Here is a 16,345-nt window from a genome sequence, read left to right on the forward strand (position 1 = left end):
GAGAAGCTCTTAAAAGTACACACCCCAGTTAAAGTGCAGAGCTTTTGTGAGGTAAAAAATTAGGCCAAGAAAAAAAAAAACAAAACTTTTTCCACATTTATTGTGACATTTATTCTGTGCTATTCAACTGAAAAGCAACAACAACATAAAAAAAAACTGATAGAATGAATAAAAAAGGTAGAACAACATGATTGAATAACTGCACTCTTCACATTTTCAGGCTCCCTCTGATTTAATTTCAATCAGTGTTCTTTGGTATGTGTTGATTAGCATGTCGTGACTTTGTCAAGATAAGGTTCTCCGAATCTATCAGATTGTGGGGGTGCTGACGGTCTTCAACCTTACCTGGGTGATCCCACAGATTTTCTACCAATTTTATTTTATGAGCCAGTGAGGCCATTTCAAAACTTTCATTTACTTCCCATGAAGTCATTCCTAATTTGAGCTGGAAGTATGCTTGGAATATCAAGAAGTGTAATCACCTTCATCGTTCTAGCAAACAACTGAAGGCTGTGGATTATAACTCTCATTTAAAATAGATTGCGATATCAACTGTTTCCATCCAATGTCTTAAAATGTCAACTTTAGCTTAGTCTGTATCATATTCTTCACAAGCTTTTGGGAGATTTTACTCAGGCTTGGAAGCTTTTGGATGAAATCCCCACCAGACCCTCTGAAGTGACCCTCAAGGCCGATTCAAAGGATGCTCAGCAAAGGGCGGTGGGATGCTGGATCACACTGCCTGCATGAAACCCCAGGACAAAAGTAAGACTGAATTCTTCTGCTACAAGGGTGGGATTGTTCATCATACTGACCAGTGGCAGATTCAAGGTTGTGGAGAATTTAAAAGACGAGGAACCCACTGGGATGGATTGCAGCCTTATGTCATTTTTCCTCCTTTCAGAGTTAGAGACTTTTCCACATGCCAAGACTTTACAACCATTACAACCTGAATTTGTTGACTGCTAAAGTTTTTATTGTTCTAGGTCCCTTTAAACTGATCTAAGATGGAATAACACGATAGAATAGATCGTGATAGAATAAATTATGACTTTTAACAGAAGATGAAAACATGAAAAAATCAGAAAAAGATCAAATGTAACAGGAGAACATTATTCCTGGTTAATCAGAGTCGCTACAATTGATGGCAGGTATCAATGCAAAGAAATTAAGCAATAGTTTAAAGAAGTGCAGACTGCTACAACCCGCTTTCAGTTGAACAGTTCAGGATGCATATCAAATAAAAGTTGGAAAAGTTTTGGTTTAACTGCTCTCATCACAAAACCCTGGGATTTTAAAAAGAGTGTGCACACTTGAAATCCACTGTACTGTGTATTTGTTGCCAAGGGGTGTTTTTTTTTTTTGTTTCACTTTCTTGCACTACATCTAAACTAGAGTGAGAGAGGAGAGGGAGATGCTGGGTAAAGATATGACAGTCTACTCTACAGCGAGGAGAGACTGGTAGGGATTGAATTGAAGTAAAGCAGTGCACCTCCCGCCTCCTCCATCTCCCAAGTATCGACGGGAGACGAACGTCTTCAATTATTAACTCTCCCTCATGCTTCATTCAGAGTTTCAGTGCATTCTCAGGTAAGAGCCAGAGCAGCCAAAGGTGGTCCTGGGCTCTCTGCCTCCAGGCTGTTGAAACAAAGTGGCTGCGGCTGCAGTTCTCCAGGAGGAACTAAGTTTTCTTCTCCAGATTTGCACTCTGCATCAAAATGAAATCTGATTCCAATTTTTTTTTTTTTTTTTTTTAAGAAAGCAATATTAATTTTGGCAGATGGCAGAACAGCAACTGATATTTTGGTGCCAATGCTTTCTTTATCATCCAACCCTTCAGGGGACTGCTATGGTAGATGTGGCTCTGGAAAGCCTGCAGTAGTCTACAGTGTCCAGTGGGAGGCAGAGTGGGTTCAGATCAGATTCTGCCACAGCTAAGACACAGAAAGTGGGCTGTTGGCATAGCAACGACTCTTGAAATATAGACCATATATATATATTTATATATATGGGGTTGGGAGGATGTTTGGGGTGTGTCTGACAAGAGGATGTTGGGAGTGGACTCAAGGGTGTGTTTGAAAACGGGGGCGGTGGGCACAGGGACGGGTGGGTGCAACACACAAGCAAACACACTGAGAACAAAGAAGATAAGGTTTAGGATATATGACAGGTACGGGTGAGAGCCTCGCAGACACATATTCACGTGAACGGACATATGGAGGCAGGCAGGCATACTTTGGGTTTCACCGTCCTGTGATACTATCCTGTTTCGTTACCTGACCGAGGGCCAGCAGCTCGAAGAGAGGGGCAAGGGGGGCAAAGACACTCCACTTCTAGGCTGGAGAGAGACGCGAGAAAGAGAGCCCAACCCAGACCCTCCACCCCCCACTTTTTTCTTTTTTTTTTTTTCCAAACATTCAGTCTTCCGCTCTTCTGCAAACACTCAAACAAACATGCTGAGACCATGGAGTGATGTATTTCAACATCTATGCTCAATTTCATTGCCACCCACTTGATCTATCATGCGTTGGGAGTGCAGCTCACTTCCAAGGATCGTAGTGAGAACTGCCGCACGTTGTTGGCTTACATAAGTCATCATCCACATGAACCACATCAGCATTCACATTAGAGTCAGACCTGCTGTCATTCTTCAAAAGCTGCAGCAAATCCTTGGAATGACTTAGTAAATAAGGTTACGTTCAGTGTCAACTAATTACTTCCTGCATGCTGGAAAGGTAATTTAGCCTAAAATAGGTTTATTTAGTGAAATCCTATTTCAGTAATACATATCAAATTCTTATGATTCTTTTATTGTACATTAGCCGAAAACAGAAAAGATGAAAATTCAAAAATTCCTACTGAGAGTTGCAGATAAGGAACAAGGGGCTGGGCTTTGAGAGTTTGATATTGAGGTTTGTCTTCTATCAATCAGGCAGCTGAATGCAATTCCATGCCACACTTTTCAGATTCTTATATGTAAAAAAAAAGAAAAAAAAGAAAGAAAGAAAATAAAAGATGAAGGCAATTTATATTTTTATTTCTATTCGTACTTAAAATTGTACTTTGCGTTGGTTTATCACATTAACTCTCAATAAAAAATGCTGACATTTAATTTTTTTGTGTTGTAATGTGCCAAAATAAGGAAACGCTAAAACAATATTAATACTTTAGTAAAATGCTGTAAATATTGGAGTTTTTAAGGGTCTTTAATGACTTCACAACAACCCTGTTAAGTGAAGTTGTTCAGTGAGCACACGAAAATTGCTGATGATAAATGGTACGTGTAATTACTCCTGGAACTTAAGGTGCGCTTAGTGTCTCCTTTATGTACCGCAGCTCACTGTTCTGCTTTCGTTTACAGCCTCCCAATACTTCCTGCAATTTTGCATTCATGCCTCAGAGTCTATCACGGCAACTACCTCATCATCCCAAGCAATATCAGCAACACAAAGTCATGAGGGGGGGAGAGAGACCATTTTCAGAGGTCCAATAAGACTCCAAATCCAAAATAGAGTTTGCTGTAAATGTTTTAAATCCTTATTTATCTCAGAGATTGCCTGAGGATGAGGCAGCTGCATTTATCAAACCTGCTCTGAGATGAGGTACAGAAGTCCTGAGTTAATGCTCCTAATAGCTCCTCTCCCAGCTCACCATCCATCTAGCTATCTAAAAAAAAAAAAAAAAAAAAGTGAGAATCTGTTTCTGCACAAACCTGCTGGGTAGAGATCCACCTTCAGCTAAAGCACAAATGTGAAGTCGACTCTCTCAATTCTGAACGCTTCTATTGAAGAACGATAGATTTGTACTTTGAACTTTCTACCATTCTCCACTGGCCTGTAACTGCATGCACTGGTGTATGAACACACTGCCCCCTCCTTTTCGTCCTCTCCTTTTGCCGTGGCTAAATGCTATCTTCCTACCCCTGTGTTGGCATGCAGCTGAATACATTTCGACATTCCTCCAGTGATGTGCGGATGAACGCGGCGGCCTCAGGGAGCCCCTGCCTTGGGGACAGTCTTAAGCAGAGCCCCTGAAGACCCCGTTGATTAGTCAGGCTTAGAAAGCCCTCATCACAGGAGGAAGGCTGCATCAGACTAGCAAGGCATGGAATAATCAATTTATGTGTTTATGTACAAATTCTGATAGAGATTACAAGCATTTTTTTTTTTCCCCTGTAATATTTAAAAAAGCTTGTAGGGGAACATTTAAGTTGTTTTGTAAAGATCCACTAAGAGCACAGTGACCGACATGTACAAGTAAAAAGCCAAACATAAGAAAGAAAAAAACAACAAAAATTGCAGTCCACACTAAAGTAATAAATACTAAGTAAAAATCTGCTCAAGATGAAAAGCAACTAAACGGAAAGAAGTATATAACAGAAAATAAAAATGCAGAAAAAAACTAAGAGTATATACAGATAAAAACAAGGTAGACATTTCATTATAAAAAAACGGATTGAAAATATACACAATGTTGAAATAAATGCAAGGAAATAAACAATCAAGAATAAAATAATAAAAAATAAAGATATGGAACAAAAGTGCAGAGAATAACCTCTCACAAACACAAAGCAGAAAACATTTCCCAAAATAATATTTTTTAATTCCCTTTTTAAAGCAAGTTTTTTTCTTCTTCTTTTTTCCTGAGCTACCCTGTGGATGACCGACAGCTACGCTGCACACAGCGTCCCACAGAATAGAAAGGTTCAACTCTTTATGAGAGTAATGAAATTAATTACCCATTGTGAACTTAAATAAACACACATTAATATTGATTTAGCTCATAACCCCTATCCACTGTCTTTCAGATCAATTTAAGCTCATTAATAATGAAATGATGTTACACGGCCCACATAGCAATAAACACAGCAAATTTCTCTGAGTGCATCGTGTCTTTACGGCACACAAATATGCATCCCTGTCCAATAATAATAAAAAAAGCCTTGACTGGCTTACACAGAATTATGTAATATGCATGGATGAATAATTAAAGGACCACAGGCAAGTGGATTGAATGTTAACGTGGCACAAAGATGCGTATCCCTCCTACTTGGTACTGTGGCCCGGTTCTCATTGGACCGCTCAATCGCTGCTCCGAGGGGATCTGGACTGAAAGCTCTCTTTACAGCGATGAGCGGCCGAAGAGAACCTGCAGAATATGTTCACTGAGTTGTAACTGAATTGTTTGAGCGAAGACCAATGAGGCATTAAGCAGCAACTCTAGCATACTAATTGGGCCTTCTTAGAAAACACAACTTACGGATGCGCCTGGTAGATAGACCTCTCATCATACAACCTTTCCTCCCTGTCACTGGTCAGAAAGTCTCTATCAGTTGGGCCGGGTCTCCTGCAGTTCGAACTGTCGGTCTGCTCTGCTGCACTTCATAAACGTGCCACCGCAGAGCGCTTTCACCCGGCTACAGCACACACAAGGTCAGTGAATTATGAATATCGGACACAACAACGCCATCTTGCCCTTAACCAGAGACGTGGAGCAGAAATATGAACAAAAGAGTTATTTTTGTTTGGGCCTCAGAAACTTCAGATAGATTTCACTAGGGCTAAAACGATCAATTGCGTTAATCGTGATTAATCGGTCATAGTCGGTAACTAATTTAGTAATTGATTAATCATTAACTGGAGTATATAGAATCTAAAAAAAGGTCATTAGCTGCAACAACGTACGTAGTCAGAGCAGTAATTAGATCAAAACTGTTCAGAAAACAAATACATTTTGCATTTGCATTCTCCTCAAGTGGAATTTTTAGCTTCGCCAAGTTCAAATTCTGTAAAATAAATTAAGCACTTTTTGCTATCCAATTTTTAAAGAAATAATAATTGTCAGTATTTTTTTTAGCTGCAGATGCATCCTTTGCTGCAAGCATACACTAAAGGAACGCTTATTACATAAAATTTTCTTATTCATAAAAGCAATTTAACTATTTGCATCTTTTAATGAATTTCAAATACCACGTAAAAATGGTTTAACTGGTTCAATGAAAAATCAGTAGAATGTACCTATTTTCTTAACCAATTAATCAATTAATCATCAGAATAACCGATAGAATTATCAATTACCGAAATATACATTAGTTACAACCTTACATTTCACTGCGACCAAGGTTAGATAATATGAGTAAGATGCTAAAAGAAATCTATTATTGAAGCAATAATCTCCAATCTCATTTATTTGAATTATTGTGCCAACACAGCAACGTAAAAATATTTCAGTATTCATTAATCTCCAATAAGTGCAGTTTTTAATGATAAGCTCAATCTGTTATGTATTAAAGATCACCAGTTAATGACACAAATAAATTGAAACTGGATATGTCAGAACTAAGTTTAAGTTTTGCATACATCAAAGCTTCGTTTACATTTTTTAATGAGGCTTTGCAGAATCTGCTGGAACGCTACATGAAGCAAGAGCTGCTTACAAGAACCAACATATATATATCTGAGTAAACTAAATTAAAGTTGCTACTGGCTGCTTGACCAACCAGTTTTAGTTGGACACATCAGCTACTAAAGAGATGTAATTTTGACCCTGGCACTGATTGTGCCAATATGTTATAGCTGCATTACCCAATCAAATAAACTGCAGATGTTTTTCACTGTACCAGTGATGTGTTTAAACCGAAACCAGTGAATTCAATGCATGCGGAGATGAGTGATGAGAGTGACTTTGTTTAAAAGTGGTGAACAGGATGGGCAGAGGGGTGAGAGGTGAATGAAATTGCGGTTTTGTTTCTATATGCTATAAGGGAAACTGATGATGTCATTCTTAGACGTCTGTGAAAGCAGCGCTGAGGCCAAGAGGGATAAAACACTCCCTGTAAGCTCACACTTTACATTTCAAATAAATTCTGGCGTGGATCTACAGCAGTTTGTTGTTGCGCGCAGACTGTAAGCTGTCAGTCGTTCCGTTTGTAAGTCAGAGAAATTAAATGAGCCGCAGGTTAATCCTGCGAATGCCGGAATGCACTCAGTCGCTGATAATCAAGGTGGATCCTGGGGGCCACACGCTGCTTCCCACTTACTGTTTGGTCTATTAGCAGATTTCACAATCCATTTGTAAAGGTTTCTCAGTTTACACACACACAAAAAAAAGCTAGAAAAGACAAAAGCCGCATGCATGGCAAATTGCACAGAAGAGAATTGTTTGTAGGCTGTGTGGGTGTTGCAGCGTTGATGATCACTAAACAGATTTCTGCACACAAAAGCTACATTTGGGTCGGTTTGTGAAACCGTGATGAAAAGACAAACCAGATTTTGGCAAAGGGATGCTTTAAAGGTAAAAATGTACGATGAGGAAGGGAGATCTATGTTTTAAGAGGCTTCCTAAAAGAGCAATGTGGAATTTATAAGAAAATAGTTGCAATATACTAAGTATCAGATTTTGTGTTGGCCTATCACATCAAACCCCACCCCTAAAAAACTCTGCATTGACAATTTGTGGTTGCAACGTGACAAGATATGAAACAAGGTAATAAGAGGAATACAATGGCAAGGCATTAAATCTGTTTTACCCTCATGTTAGATTCAAGATGTACTTCAGGATTAATTCGCCCTCTTCTACCATTTTGTTTTAAGGCGTGTCACCAAATTATTACAAAAACAGATGGAGGTTAAATCAACCTAACCGGGGTGCAGACGAAAAAAACTGAGCATCTCACATGCGTGAGAGGGCTGGAGAAAAGAAAGGACTTAACATCGGCTCTGTGGTGCGAAATCCACATAATCTGGACGACCATCAAGGGATAAAAAAATGGCGTGAGCTATTTGCTTAACATGGCCCTCCCCCTGTAGTCGCTTATTAAAACTGGTCCGGTTCCACAACAGAATCCAGAGATAATTATTTCTGGAGACGGGAAGATTGCAAGCGAGCAAGGCTGGTGCATCCTCACAGACGAGTGGAAATATTTTTGACTCCGAGTGTGTAACTTGGCTGACGAGGAAAAGGGTTATTTTTGGCTGCATGTTTATGTAAGTGACTAACGTGTTGTAGAATAATGAGGAGCCTCTCTGGGCCCTCTGCGGAGCTGCAGAGACGAGACTCTCAGAGCGGCGGAGGGTGATTGAAGGAAGCTAATGAGCACGAGGGAAAAAGAAGAACACAGGCGCAGGAAGCGCTGGGATAATAAAAAGCATGAAAATGCAAAAGGAAATACGACAATTACCAGCGGGAGGTCTCAGACAGGAGTAAAAAGACTGAAAAAAAAAAAATAGGGAGGAAAATGGTGAGAGAAAATGTCATTGTGATAGAGAAAATGATTATGGTGATCATGGAAAATGAAAGACCACTGGCATGGGAAAACACAGTTTTATCTGATCGTTTAAAATGTTGCCTCTAAACACGTAATAAAGGAGTAGAGTGCCAGTGAGCATCTCACTCCAGTGGTTTAGAAGCTCATTACTTCTTTACAGCTAAAACCTGAAACGTTTTATCTCTTTTACTGATCTCACCATTACACGAGTGTTTTCAGTTTTACGTTGCAAAGTCTGGACATATTTTTATAACTGCAACAGACTGTGAAAGGCTATTTCAGGTGCACAATCACTGGGGCGGGGGAATGGACTTTGCTCTACATGAGTTCTGAAATCATGTCACATTTCACTCTCATGCAGTTGCTTCACACACATGCTCACAAACACTCTCTCTTCTCATACAATATCTGGTACCTCTTCTCAGGAGGGGGCTCCTGATTGGCTGGTGGTGCTGCCTGCGCCGTTTCCTGCAGGTCAGGGATATTGGCAAAGTCATCTTGCTCTGCCACACCAATGGCCAAAGCCAGGACCACCAGCTTTCCTTCACTGGCTCCCAGTAAAGACAAAAAAAAAAAATACAGCAGACAGAAAGAGGGGCAAGAAAAAGAATGCGGAAGCCCAAAGGAGAAAAGGAATTGAGCATGAAGAAGAAGGAGAGATCATTTTAGGTTAGCAGAAGGAAGAAAGGAAGTTTTGAAAGAGGCAGTGGAACAAAAGACCAAAATCAGAGAAAACAGACAAAGTGATCAAAACAACAAAAAAACACAACACAACCACACACCCCTGCAGTAAGCAATCTGACCAGGGAAGGATATTAGGAAGAAAATCAAAGGCCAAATTCAAGAATTTCTAAGTACTTTTGCGACACACAGATTCACACTTCATATTTGGCTTTTCACCTACAGGAGCTTCTTTTTAGTGACTTTGCTGGGTTTTAGATTACATTTCTGCAGGATGACATGCTCAGCTGTGCAGAGCTCTTTAAAGAAACAACATTCGCCTAAATTAAATAAGGCTGGTGGAGGTGCAGAAAACTCCCATGTTTACAGGAAAATATATGAGGAAGCGTCAGATGTAATGGCCATGGTGGAAGCATTGTGGTCAGAAACTGGGAAAGGCTTTTACTATTTTCACAATTTGCAAAAACGCAGCATCATGGGATTGAAATTATTCTGGTGTGAAGAAGATATATACTTAAAATTATATATATGTAAAAAAAAAAAAGTATAAACTCCTATAAACTAAATTAGGGATCCAACACAGTTTGGAAAAACTTGAAATGTTATTATTTGTATGGTGAAAGTAAATAAGCGCGTGGAAAAATGTCTGTATTTATAGACTTCATTCCGTATCTGATTGCCTTAATGTTGTGACTATTTATTTCCTTCCTTTCTTTATCGTTTTGTTACTTCTGTCCTTTTTTCCATTCCAACTTTGTACACTCCTGTTTAATTTTCAGCTTTCCTTTTACATTTTCTTTTTTGTGTCGTCCTTACCGACTGTTTTTTCAGGTAAATTCATATCTTATATATTTCTTTTACTTTATTTTAAAGGTTCATAAAGACTGAACTCTGGAAACTTGAGTCTAGAAAAGTCTGAAGTTGCTGCATAAAACATGTTGGATCCTAAAAAGCAAGTGGAATTAAAGATGTAAAACCAAATTTGCTTGTTCTCAAAATACTATCAAATCTAAAAACAGATGTGTTAAAATGCATAAACAGATATATTCATTTGGTTAAAATCAGTAAATGTGAAGTGATGTGTAAATTAGCCAAAAAGCATTGAAAACGATTTGCAAAATAACCCAATTTCACATTTGACAGGCGTTGTCAGCAACTTGTGTTAATCTGAAAGGGTTTTATGAGACCTATAGAGCTCAGGAACTACAGTCTTTGATGCATAACAGGCAGATTATTTAACAAACTTGAAGTCAATGTGCAAAAAAGCTTCATTCATGGGGGGAAAAAAGGGGTTATATTTTGAAGTTCAGGTTAATATCTCTCCAAAGCTTGACGGCAACATATTTTCTCAGCCGCCGAGAAACCGTAACGCAGTGAGGGACTTAAGCTATAGAACGGCATGTTTGGATGACAGTAAAAAGGGAAGGGAGGCAGTGATGAGGAGGCCTGGGAATTAAGGAGTGAGGGGATGAGGGAAGAGAAAGTGGTAGGATTTGTAGAGCAGCTGTGGCGGTCCACAGAAGATGAAATGAGAAGAGTGAGAGAGCAGTGACCCAGAAAACGACGAAACACGGCGTACACCTCCAGATACTCCATCTTTCAAATAGAAACAATTAGTCCAGATCTTCCTAATGAGGTTTAATTAAATCTTAACTGTGGAGAAAGACGCCCCGAATGTTCTGTGTAAAAAAGGCGAATGTGGAGGGAAAGCAGAAGGAACCTAAAAAAAAAACAACTAGACAAATTACTGAAGGTGGGTGTGGATGTGTAGACGTCTTTAAACATGCAAGCTGCTAAATATCACATCCATTAGGAATCATTAAATAATCAGCTTGTTGTCTATGAAATGTGAATACACACTCTACCTGTTGTCAGCACACTTCTTTAAACCTGCAGTGACATTAAGCTAAATGACATTAGTGTTCAGAAACCAAGCAGTTAATAACAAGCTGACAAAAAACTGTCAAAATACCTGATGGATGAACCTTTTTGCTTTCCCAAGATTCCAATCTCCATCGTATTTTTAAAAGAATAATGTGATTCTCTCAAGATTTAGAACACATTTGGAGTCAGCACTAAACATTTCAACTAAAGATTATGAAATAAAATCAATGGAAAGAGTCAAATCCATTATAAGCCACTAACTAATGCTCATCTAACACTGAACAAATTTTAAAAAACGAAATAAATGTCAATGATACACACACCACTAGTTCTACTGTACACACATTTATTAGAAAGAATTAATAATCAAGAAACAAGGAATCACATGGAAAACTGATTAAAAATCTAAAATTTATCAGTGTGGAAAAACCTCAAAATTTCCTTCTTTCATCTTACAGGGGATGGAGGATAAGAAATCAGGATTATGTCTTGATTTATCAGTTCAGGAGCAAAACCACCACAAAAGAAACAGGAAAAAAAAATCACTTTTAACATCTTCTGAGTAGCATGTGAACTTGTTAATGTTCCCTGAACCGTTTATGTCTCTGCTCATGCAACTCCATCTTCTCTTAATGCTTTGAGCTGTCACACAATGCTAATCCTTCAGAAGACCTAACATATCATAGTTCTTTATATCAATATCTCAAAGAGTGTTGCAAATGAGAATCATGCACAAAAAAAGTCAATTACACCTCGGCTCTGAAGCCTGAAATTGTGTTTTAAGAGTTGTTTCCAGCTATTGTAAAGCAATAGGATGTTTGTTCGCTTCTCCTCTTTTGTCGTTGCAAAATATAATTCAGAGGCGTCCCTTCACCTAAGGTACAAATACATTTTGCATATTAACTGCACAACTTTCCTTTGTGTGTGTTTCTCTCCAGCTGGGGAGTTTTTGGCGTTTCCAATGTTGGAAGCGCTACAATAAGTTGAGTTGATGAGCCCTAGGAAAAACTTTGAAGACTATCAAAACTGGATAAAAAGTTCAGATTTATTTTTGATGCACTGGTCCGATTCGGTCTTAGTTACAAACACAACTTGCTATTTCTACTACTTAGCAAAATAGTTCATTTTAGATGCAATTTGAATAATGAATGTGGGTTTAAAGTGCAGGCTATAATTTTAATTGCAGGCTGCTCACATACAAATTTTGTTTCCATGAAGCACCCTCTTTTTCAAGGGGCAAATTGGAACATTTAAAAGCTGTGAACAGGGAAGTGCTGCATTATTGTTTCCTCCGCCCCCAAGCACATTAAAGGTCCAAGCTGATTCGAAGTGCGATATGTTTATTTGGAAGCTGTCACTGTGAACTCACAATATGCAATTAAGAAGCTCAAGGCGTGCCGTACTTAATGAGAAAAAAAGAAATCAAGAGAGACGGCAGGAACTCTGAGGTTGGCCGAGTAAACAGCAACACTGAAAAGGTCTGGATTCTCACTGAAGACGGCAGTTACAGATGATCACAGCATTGTTTTTTAAGGTTAAAAAAAAAAGAATGAATAAACCCTTCAGAACATCAGCCAGGTGAAAAAAAACACTCTTCAAGAGGTAAACATATCATTTTCAATGTCTACCATGCAAATCATCCATGAAACTCAAGCATAGAAAAGCTTAGTTATAGTCAGCCAAAGAGAGATGTATTGAAAAGCTAGATCTGCTCTGGAACAATATACCTGGACAGATGCAGCTTATCAACATTTACCAGACTGATTAAAAAAAAACAACAACAAAAAAAACAACAACACACAGAACAAGTGTGTGGAACGAGTGTAGATAGAAAATAATACCAGCTGGTTTCATTGATTACCTGACAAATAATTTTTTTAAGTTTCCATTTCTTATAGGAAGGCGGTGTCCGCTCAAATTTAAATTCTGCAAAGTTGATGAGACAGTTCAGCGCAAACTATCAAGGCAATGGCCCAAAATAATACTATGAAGGTAGGCCAGGGATTTCTAAAAGAAAAATAGGGTATAGTCCAGGGACGGCTGAGCCAAACAGCTGATCCAGTGTGATGGAAATGCTCAAAGCAAAACTCCAGGCAGAGAAACGAGAGCTGACAAAGCTGCACAATGCAAACCCATTGGTCAGAGTGTCTTTTGTAGATTCAAGATGTCAAGTAGTCACTGACTGCTACAGTTCTTAGCAACGGCTTATCCAATTCTAATATTTTGTTAATAAGCCTTTTGATGAGACAAGTAAGTTTACATTTAGTAATAATTATGACCTTTTTTTATTGTTTTGAATGTTCTGGTCTCAATTTGTGGACAGAGACGAAAAGGTGTGTGAGAACAGCTCAGCCTACAGACTGGACTCAGTTACAGCTGGTTCTGTCAGGAGGAATATTCTGAAATTCTAGCAAACTATTATAAACAGATTTTAAAACGTTTGAACTAAGTCAGAAATTTCTTTATACTAAAGAAAATTTCCCAAAACTTTTGAATTTACAGCAAAAAGTAAAAAACTTCTCTAACATTTACATTAACATGACATTGATCCTCATAAGTGTTTGTACATTTTGACGACGTGCGGTTCAAAAGAGATTCCATCGCCTTAAAAAGTTGCTTCGTGAAATGTCCTCCAACTGCAAACATTATAATCACATTTAAAACTTTGTGCTTTAAACCCGTAACATAATTCTAACGATAAGTGTTTCGATACTGTCGATAACCACGACAACAGAAACCTGTGACCAGGTCCAAATGGACCTGACTGCATCTATTTGTGGAGAAGCACTTGCTGACTACTTGTAGCGCTGGTTAAAAATCACTGGATTATGCAACATGATATGGTGCTTACATTGATACAGTAAGCATAATGGCTGTTGCATGCCTCTTCTCTCATTACCCTTTATGTACGGGCATTTACACTCAGGACTCTCTTGAAAGCACTTCGCTCAACGCACCAGACATTAAGGACGCTGAGGTGAGAGAGGGAGGGGGATGTCAATGGAGCTGGGGTGAATTATTGATTTCCAGCCAAAAAGAATGGAGATAGGTCTCCAAAGTAATCCATTTAGTCCAAGTTCTCCAAAGGCAAGAGATCTGTGTCAATGACATCAACACTTTCATTAGGCAATGATTCACCCAAACAGGGAATCTAGCCAAGATTAAAATTAACTGTCTTCAGCAAAGGGTCATGTCTATTACTGCCCCCTCTGTGCCATCAATCATGCGAGACGCTGATGTTCCAGAGGCGGAAACACACCAACAATGACCTTAAATTCGCATTTACAACAATGAGTGCAACGGTTGATGATCATGGAGCATATTGTCAGTGACCTTGGAGGCCGCGCGCTGTGCTGCATCGCTGATGCCCACTTTAGCCACCGGCATTAGCTCAGCTGTGACATCCATGGGAAGGTTTCAGAGAACACAAAGAAAGAGGGAATGGATGGAGAGAGGCTACAGTGAAGCTGATTCAGTGCACACTGAACACATGCTGCACCTTGACAGTGTCCTTGCTCATCTGTCCCTTCATCACCCTCCTCCTCTTTTATCTGTCCTCCCCACCTCCTCCGGGCAGGGAGTTACAATATGTTGCAGAAGTAATGGTGCTGGTGACATGAGATCAATGCGGCAGGGTTAACTCAAATCCACACACAGCTGCTCAGCAATTGTTCTTAAACTGATGCAGAGTGACACGTTAGCCTGCCTTATGATCACCCTGACTTCCAAAAGCATTGATACTCCCTAAACCTTGGTAAATGGTGGTAAATGGTCATTAACCACAATTTTTTATGCATTTTGTTAAAATTTGGTTTGATGAACCAACAATAAGTAGTGCATAACTGTAAAGTGAATGGGACATAATACCTTCCAAATGTTATTTATGTTTTAAATAAACATGTAAATGTAAATAAAACTTTAAAATATATGCTTTGACCTTGTATAACCAAAGCTTTATTGAACCATCTTTCACTGCAGTTACAGATGTAAGTCTTTAGGGTACCAAAGTGTGAACACCGTCATTCAACTTTTGACACTGGATTTAGTTCTGGACATTGGGCCATTATAACGTAAAAAATACTGTACTTTTATCTAAAGCTTCCTGTTGGTTGGTTGTAATTATCACCTGAGACTTCAGCAGCTTCTAACAGAGATTTTTTCCTCCAAGATCGCTCTACGTTGAGCTCCATCCATTTTCAAGTATGATCCGCCTCCCTGTCCATGCTGAAGAAAAGCATACCCACACCATAATGCTGCCACTACCGTGTAACGTCACAAGACAGGGTGAATTAGAGGTAATGTCCAGTGTTATTTACCCTTTTCATTCAGCAAAACATGCTCTCAGGACATTGTTTTCCCAATGGTCAGGACTGAACTGGATAAAACAGCTTTTAAATTTTCCACCCCAGCCACCTAGAATAATTTGCAGAAGGATATAAAGTTATATAATAACTTAGAGCAACTTAAATCAATTCTAAAAAAAACAAGAGATCAGATTAGTTTGCATCTGTAACTGCCTTAATGTTTGGTTATGCAATTGCTCTTGGTTATGGTCTTGTATTTTGGATTTAATACAAGACCTTTTTAATGCTGCTATCTTGGCCAGGTCAAGATAGCAGCTCTTGAGGAGGTTATTAATCTCACTGAGATATTTTTCCTGGTTAAATAAAGGATGGGCACATAGCTTTGCTCTGTTCTGAATAATTATCGTAGTGAATGTGTAGAGGCCTGGTATGGAGACACTCATGTTACTCAGGTGTATTGGAAAGAGGATGCGTTTAAAAAATTTCAAGATTGCAGCATTTTTTTTGAGGACTTGTCTTTCTAGCAAAACACAGATGCTTCTGGTTGTGACGGGGAAGAAAATTGAAAAGTTCAGTGGGTGTGGACACTTCAACAAAACATTCAAGGTTTGAACAGATTGGACACAAGAAGCAGATAAGTTGACAAAAACTTCTGCTTCATATGAAACGTGGATAAAAATAACCAAACCGGATGAGACATGTGTGAAGATAAATATATTCTAGCTCTTCCTACCACCATCTCAGGAATGTAATTAAGTAAGCGCCGTTCTGTTACAGCGATTGCAGGCAGACAGGCTGAATGCCAACAAAACAGATGTTACTGTTCAGCAGAGCATGCAGCGGAACCATTTAACAATCCTCCGACAGAACGAGAACCCACAGTATGTCACACGTCCCTGTCATTCTTCAGGCAGGACTTTCTAAATAATAATAATAATAAAAAAATAGACTCAGTACTTTTTATGTTTTCAATGAGTAGCTTATTGTTTTATCACAGCTCATTAGAGGCACGTCATCTGTGAATGTTGTAAACTGACATTGTTGAGACATTTAAATGCTTTCCCTGGGATGCCTATAATCTCTAATATTAAGGTGAATAAATGTAGTCAATTAATTGGTTTTAATAAAGGCAAGAATCTATACTGCAGGCTTAAAGCTCAAATTCAACATCTTATTACATATTTACATGTACTGCTCTATGCTTATTAGC

At 38.8% G+C, this 16,345-nt stretch overlaps 1 protein-coding gene across 4 annotated transcripts in view; it reads right to left on the reverse strand.

Moving 5' to 3' along the window:
- Positions 1-16,345, reverse strand: part of LOC103141308 (synaptotagmin-7-like) — a 123,071-nt gene that overhangs the window by 13,501 nt on the left and 93,225 nt on the right. For 2 of the 4 annotated variants that reach the window (XM_007556903.2, XM_016673725.1), the window contains one exon: positions 8,682-8,813. The exons of the other annotated variants lie outside the window; for them this stretch is intronic. In XM_007556903.2, coding sequence (XP_007556965.1) covers positions 8,682-8,813 — 132 coding nt within the window. The remainder of the gene's footprint in view (positions 1-8,681; positions 8,814-16,345) is intronic. 4 annotated transcript variants of the gene reach the window in all.

The sequence above is a fragment of the Poecilia formosa genome, unplaced genomic scaffold (assembly GCF_000485575.1).
Source record: "Poecilia formosa unplaced genomic scaffold, Poecilia_formosa-5.1.2 Scaffold81, whole genome shotgun sequence".
In the NCBI taxonomy this organism is placed as follows: domain Eukaryota; kingdom Metazoa; phylum Chordata; class Actinopteri; order Cyprinodontiformes; family Poeciliidae; genus Poecilia; species Poecilia formosa.